This window comes from Balaenoptera musculus, chromosome 7 (assembly GCF_009873245.2).
Source record: "Balaenoptera musculus isolate JJ_BM4_2016_0621 chromosome 7, mBalMus1.pri.v3, whole genome shotgun sequence".
Lineage (NCBI taxonomy): Eukaryota > Metazoa > Chordata > Mammalia > Artiodactyla > Balaenopteridae > Balaenoptera > Balaenoptera musculus.
In genome coordinates, this window is record NC_045791.1 from 105446829 (window position 1) to 105454018 (window position 7190).

The 7190-nt window shown below is 56.2% G+C and overlaps 1 protein-coding gene across 2 annotated transcripts; it reads right to left on the reverse strand.

Annotated features, from left to right (window-relative positions):
* Positions 1–532: 532 nt before the first annotated feature.
* Positions 533–5253, reverse strand: NPPC (natriuretic peptide C). Of its 2 annotated transcripts, none has more exons than XM_036858320.1 (3): positions 5021–5241; positions 4263–4573; positions 533–1001 (listed from the first exon to the last, which is right to left on the reverse strand). In XM_036858320.1, exons 1-2 carry the CDS (start codon positions 5108–5110, stop codon positions 4283–4285), a joined length of 381 nt encoding a protein of 126 aa, XP_036714215.1. In that variant the 5' UTR covers positions 5111–5241; the 3' UTR covers positions 533–1001; positions 4263–4282. The 2 variants fall into 2 exon arrangements, with proteins under 2 accessions (XP_036714215.1, XP_036714216.1); XM_036858321.1 differs by lacking the exon at positions 533–1001 and adding an exon at positions 2028–2738 and having other exon boundaries at positions 5021–5253.
* Positions 5254–7190: the final 1937 nt, after the last annotated feature.

Here is a 7190-nt window from a genome sequence, read left to right on the forward strand (position 1 = left end):
GAAAAACGACCCGTCCCATGCTTCCCGGAGCTGAGATTCATAAGGTAACCAGACCAGATTCCGCAAGATATATGGAAACCTTCTAAATCTCCCCAAAGCAGAAAGGAGGTTTTCAGTGAGTTGTTTCCTTTAATAACAGAGAGAAGATGGAGTAGAATTAGAGGCCCTCAGTCAGCTAAATTCAATTTTAATTTAATTCACCGCATCTGACTTCTCAGCTGTCCCGTGCTCTGAGCAGCTTCCTGACCTGGCCGAGCTGGTCAGAATCACTTGGGACAAAAGCCACATGGCCAATCCTATCCCTGGAGGTCGGAGTCAGTAGATCAGAGGGTGGATAGGGGCAGGAATCTGTATTTTTAACAAGATTCCCGGGGGATTCTGATACAAATCAACCCAGAATCGGGAACCGGCTGCTAGATCTATTTAGAGGCAAAAGCCTTGTCTCCGCGTTCTCCCTCCTCCTCAGACTAATTCTTAAAAAAAAGGTGCAATGAGTAAATAAAGACAGCTTTCAAGATGTTCATGGAATGACTTTTTTTTTACATTTTTCAACTAGTTAAGACAAAAACATTACAATGATTGACTTCTTTCATTTAGTTACATAAATAAAATTTTTATAAATATCTCTTTATAAACAATATAAATAGCTTTACAACATAAATACATTTATGCATGACATGAATTTACAAACAGCAATGTTTTACAGCTGGTTTTGTCAGTCTCTTAAAAACTGTCCCTTGTCATCACGTCGGTGTAGGTGTGTGTGTTTTGTGTATATAATATATATAATATATAACTTTTTATTTTTCATTAAAAAAAAACAAACAATAAAGTCATACCCCCCTCCCTAAATAATAATAAAACAGCTGGTGTTGTGTATTCCCAGTACCAGGAAAAAAAAAAAAAGAAATGTAAAAGCCACATTGCGCTGGAGGTGCTTCCAGATGCTGGGAGGCTGATGACCAAGGATGACCTCAGCAAAACGGAGCAAGTTCCCAATCCTGAAACACAGAGGGGCCAAGGGACACTCAGCTGAGACAGCCCAGCCTGCACGGCACTTCTAGAACCTTCCTCCCTTTCCTGCTGTAGCGGGAGGCAAAATCCCTCCACATTTGCCCTACAGGCCCTGACGAAGGCCTTCCTGCAGAGGAAAAAGGGCCCTTCCACTCAGCGCCTCTCCAGGTCCTCATCCATCGCCTGCTGTGTCCTTGGCACTTCCTGCCTCAGCACAGGTGGAACCAGAGAGTCAGCCAGCCCTCCTCCCCCTCTGGCTAAGTGCAGGCCTTGCCCTTGGCTCTCAGTGAGACACAGTGAGGGAAAGGGAATGGAAAATGCACCCTGCCCCCTGCCCCGGCCCAGCTCTGTTTTTTGCTACAATACAAACCCTCCGTCAGGTGCTTTACGTGTCTGGGGGATGGCGGAGGGAAGGGGGAGAGAAGCATCTGAAGATTTGGGAAATCTGGGCTCAAATCCCAACTCTGAATGTTACTTCCTGGATGGCCCTGCATAGCTTTGAGTATCGCTTTCCTCAACCATAAAATGGGATAATAGCCACCTCCCAGGGCTGGCTTTAAGATTCAACAGTGGGCCACGCACTGGGCATTGGCAGAGTGTCTGGGTCACAGCTGCCCATAAATAGCACTTCCTTCCCCAGCTGGCTTCTCCTCAGAAAGGGTCCCCTTCAGAATCAGAGGAAATGGTGTGTCACACCGGCCCTGGGGAAATGAGTGGTCGTGCTGGGTTTGCTGGCTCGTGAGTTGGCAGAGTCATTTGTTGAGGGCTGCACCCAGTCTCTGCTAATGGGTGTGTGGGTGCTCGGGGGCCAGAGGAAGGCTTCCTCCTGAGACAGGGGGGTGCCCTCCCAGAGGACAGTCCGGGCAGAGGGACCCTGGGCCTCAAGGCCTTGATGAACTCTTCCCCAACCCCCTTCTCTGCCGTCCCATATGTTTAAGCAGAGGACAGATGTCTGTGATGTCCCTGGGCCCCATGGGCAACGTGTTCATCCAGGCATCCTCCACACCTCATCCCTGCCATTAGCATTTTATAATCAAGGCTATAACCATCAGCGACAGTCATTATGGCAGCTGGTTAGAGCCAAAGTCAGCTCCTGTGTAGAGAAATGGCCACAGCCTCGGAACAGCTTTCATTAATGGGAAAACCCTAAGCTGTCTTTCTCTTTTAAGCCCAGTGAGATACCCTAGGCATCTCCACTAGGAGGTTGCAGGCGGCAGGAAGGATGCTCTGCCTTCTCACGGGGCTGGGGGTGAGGGTGGGGTGGAGAAGGTTAAAGGTGTTGGAGGTGGGCATTCAGCAAAAAGAGAACTTCCAGGAGGTTGACAAACTTCCCTGGCCAAAGGGGTCAAGAAGTCTTAGCAACCTGGATTCCCCCTGCGGAGTACCTCTCTCCACGAACACCTGGTACCCACAGACAGTCTCATCCAAGAACAAGGGGTCTATGGGGACGTGCATGCCAGGCATTTGCCAGGACCTCATCTCCTGCTAACTCATAGAATAACATTTGTTTGGATTCTGAAGTTTGAACTTGGTGCTTAACTCACAAATTGAAAATTTGACGCCTGTGGCTCCATCTCTTCATTGTTGAGACAGGAGGGAATAGAACAAACCCATCACAATGGTAGCTTCTAAAGGCTGGTCCACTAGTGCAAAAATCATGGCAAGTCAAGATCTCAGACAAACGAAGCCCCTGAAGGAGGAGCACACAGCCTGGCCAAGTCTGGCTGCAGAGAGGAAGGACACCAGCTAAATGCTAGGGCAGGCGGGCGAGGAGTGCTCCTAAGCTGGGAGGGGCAGGTTTTCCGGGTCATTGACAGACATTTTAAAGAGCCCCTTTGGGTATCCTGCAGGCCCCAGATCACCTTAGGCTAGTGTCCGGCCCTTAAGTTGCTCATGAGTTAATTTGGGGAGGTAAATAGGTTCACAAACAACCATAGCTCAGGTGAAAAAGTTTTCTGTGTAGTAAAAAAGGCTCAGGCATTGCACTGGAGACCTTCAAAGATGGGCGCTCTTGTCTTTTGGGGGAAGACAGTGTAGACACTGATAAGGCTTCTGGGGTGAGAGAACAGCTTGGCCTGCAGTGGGACAGAAAGACGGTGGGACAGGGAATGACAGCAGTTGGCTGCAGGCAAGGCTGGACACCAGGAGGTCAGATTCGAAATCACCTGAATGTCAGTTCCAGAGGTTGGGATGTTGTTTCTCCATGGGTACTGATGGGCAGCAGGAATGGAGAGGAGTGGGGAAAGGAGGGAAGGACATTGGCCGCACTACCTTGCCAGGGGTGCAGCACCCGGCAGGGGCTGAAGGTAGCACAGGGGTTTCCAGCCTGGTGGAGGCAGAGGAGGCCATGCCAGAAACCCAGGTATGGAGTCTAGGCATGGTGGGGGTGGGGGTGGGGGGGGAGGGGGGGGAGGGGGGGGGCGGGGCTCAGTTTGGGACATGTTGAGTTTCAGGTTGGGGCAAAAACATGGATTTATTTTCGTTTCTTTTTCCTTGCCCTAGAATAGTGCCACGAACACTGAGGTTCGATCCTGAAGTCACACGGATTGCAGCAGCGTCAGGACCCTGGACAGACCAGTTTGCCCATGGCCATGGTTTAGAGAAGGGACAAGAATCAGAATGCTCTGGGGCAGAAATGCTCCCGGGTGATGCTAACAAATGGCTGTTCTCCCTACTGTGAGGCGGCAGGTATCGCTCCAAGTCCGTCCCATTACAGGGACAACAGACCCAGGGAGCTGTCCTGACCACTGGGCTGCTCACTGCCCAGCACCATGATGCAGTGGCTAGCAGATCAACGTACCCTTGACTTGTATGTATGCCTTTCCTCCTCTGCTCCCACTAACCCAGGATCAGCCCTCAATCCCCCCAGTTGGAGAACTGGGGCCAGTGTTGCTGGTTGCCTTATGGTCCTGGGGTGGGTGAGACCCCCCTTCCAAGCTGTCTCTGTTTCTCCAGAGGGAGCCAGGTGGGTTCATCCATGCTGAGCCATTTCTGACCTTGCCAAAGTTCCCTGACCACTTTATCCCTCACTTTCTCCCTCTGTAAAATGGGATGATAAATGGTGTTGGGGGCAAATGTCTAGCACACACACTCAATCTTGTGCCCAGATGGTCTGGCTGGGAGGCGGAAAGGTCCAGGGGATCAGAGAGGAGCCGGCCTGCGGGAGGGGGTGCAGGCTTGGTTCTGGGGGGCTTCACGGGAAGCTGGGTGTGCAAGAGCTCCCGGCGGCCGGGGTTGGTGGTACTCACCGCCGCCAGGGGTCGCCGCACTAACATCCCAGGCCGCTCATGGAGCCGATCCTGTCCAGCTTGAGGCCGAAGCAGCCCTTGGACAAACCCTTCTTGTTGCCTCCCTTGTATTTGCGCGCGTTGGGGTGCTCTTGCAGAAGACGGGCCCACGCCGCCCGAGACTTGGTGTCCACGCGCAGGTCCCGGAGCAGTCGCGACCGGTCGCCCTTGGGATTGGCGCCGCCGCCCCCGGGAGTCTTGTCGCCCTTCTTCTGACCTCCGCCCGCAGCCTGGGGCTCGGCCACCTCCTCCCCTGGCGGAGTGCGCGGGACCTGTCCGAAGGAAAGAACGCGCAGGTGAAGGGACGCACCGCGGCAGCGCGGGGGACTTTGCGGGGCCGCTGGTGCTCCAGCCCGACACTCGGGCCAGCGCGGTTTGTCCCTTTCGAGTCCTGAGCGCGCCCCCAGAGGTGCCGGACGGCTCGGCCCTGCATCCACCTGCCACGCGGCCGCCGTTGTCCGCTCCTTCGGGGAGCCCCTTGCCCTCCTCTCCTTTGCCCCTTTCCGGGCTGACCACACTGAGGCAGAGGCTGCGCTTTTGTCGATGCTCTCCCGAGTCCGGGCTTCGAGGGCTCCCCAGCTCTCACCCGCGCACATCTCAGGGGAGGGAGAGAGCCGCCTTCCCGCCCCCTCTGCTCCCTCCGGCGGGCCACACCCTCCTAGACCCCCTAGCCCTACCACCGCCCCTCACAGTTCCGACGTCCCTGCGACAGCACCCACCTTCGGCGGCGCCCCGGGCTTGGCTTCGGAGGGCCGGAGCGAGAGTAGCGCGAGCAGCAGGGCGCAGGCCAGCAGCTGGGAGAGGTGCATGGTGCCCGTGGGGTGGCTGGGCGCAGACCGGCGGCAGCAAGGGTGCGCGGGGCCGGCGGGCAGACGGGCAGGCGAGCGCGGAGCAGGCTGGCCGGGCTGCGACGCGGGTGCGGATCCCAGTGCTGCGCAGCGCCTGCTGGGTGCGCTCTGAGCCCGCGGCTCCGCTCGCGCCTTTATAATCCAACCTGCCGCTGATGTCATCCTCCCGCCCACAGGGCAGCCCGGGCCAATGGCACTCGCGCCGAGGGCCGGGAGGGGTCCGCGGGGGCTCCCCCTCTGCCCCCACCCTCATCCCACCCCGGAGGGATCCCGCGGCTCGGCGGGCTCTCTCCTGACTGCGCTCCAAGCTGCAAAGCGGCGCGCACAAGGGAACTCGAACTGCAGGGAGCGCGCCCTGGCATGCCAAGCGTTCGTGCGCCCGCTGCCCTGCGCACAAGGTTGGACCTCAGCACACACGCTCTTCCTGGAAAGGATCAGTTTCCCTCTTTGCAAGTGCAAAGACAGGCTCAGAGGAATTAAGTAACTTGCCCAAAGTCACACAGCCAGAAAGTTGGCACAGCCCGAAATCCACGCAGATCTGCCTTGTTGCCAATCTCTTCCCGGGGCACCTGACAGGCGCGAGGCCTGGCGCTGCGGCTCCACCTTTCACCTGCTCGCCGGGACAGTAATTCAGATCGCACCGACGCCTTTAGGTTGGGGAGGCAGAGGATGGGGCCGGAGGTCCGGGAGGTAGGCACAGAGAGAGCGGGGTTTGCCCGGGGCCGCAGGGGAGAGCGCAAGTCCTTCGCCGGAGAGTGCGAGCTTTTCGCCTGCGGGTGTGTGTGGGAGCGAAACGCGAACGAGATGCGAGTGTTCATGCGTGTGTGCGGCAGCATCTTGGTCCCGCCGCTGTGGCTCTAAGTGCGCCCTCAGCCCGGGCCGGCCCTACAGAACGTCCCCGGGTCTGACCCGCCAGATGGCTTCCTTCTGCACCGACGGGTGCGCGCCTGACCTTGACTGCACCCACTCGAGGATCCGCAGCGTGGGGCTGTCCGCTCCAGTGGCCTGTGCACCTGCACAGTCTGGGGAGGGAGCTTTACCCAGCGCCGAGCCCAGTCTGGTTTCTGTGAGCCGTGACAGGTGGTCGCCTTCGCGTTTTCTGCCGCAGAGTGGTCCCTACCATAGTTGTGGGAACACGCCCAAGTATCGCTGCTGCTCACGATTCCCTCTCATTGGGCAGGGCGTCCCGGTCCCTCGGGTTCAGAGGAGTCCTTCGGGATGGGCCGCAGAGGCAGAGAACCATAAGAATTGAGTGAGATGCAGGAATCTATGACTCCCCTGCCTCCGGAGCAGGGGACTCGGCTGGAGAGCGGAGAGTAGGGGAGCGCTTGTGGACCCCAAGCGCCAAGACTACCCTGAGGGTTGGAGGCACCCAAAAGGCACGACCTTTTTCGGGGAAAGGAAGCTGCACCCCCGGCGGGAACGCCACAGGAATCAAGAGGGGCCAGGAGAACCAAGTGTCATGCGGTGGATCCCACAGCAAAGCCTGAGCCCAGAGCCGGGAGGCAATGCCAAACCCTCTGCTTTCTCTTTCCCACCCTGGCATTCTGTGCCGGAAAGTGGAGGTCCCTTTGTTTAGGAAATAACCTACACCTGAGGCCTGAGTGTGGGGTAGCAGAATCTCCTGAACTCCAAGATGATCCAGGCATCAGCAGGGCATCCTTTGTATTCTGGTGAGTTGACTCATCACCTCGGGGCAGCCAGCCTGATTGCCTCCGCATGGTAACACCCATAGAGGGGCACCAGTCTTTCATTAGAGGAGAAAGGAAGAGGTATAAGAAGGGGAAGAGGGAGGGAGCTCCAGGTGGACGATGGAAGTCCCCTCTCCTCTTTGTCTACTGGACAAAGAGGAATGTTACCAATCTGGAACTTCTTTGAGACTTGCTTTGTTTATACAGGTTTAAGGAGCCAGGCAGATTGATTCTTTTTTTTGTTTTATTAATAAATTTATTTATTTATTTATTTATGGCTGTGTTGGGTCTTCGTTGCTGCCCGCAGGCTTTCTCTAGTTGTGGTGACTGGGGGCTACTCTTCGTTGCGG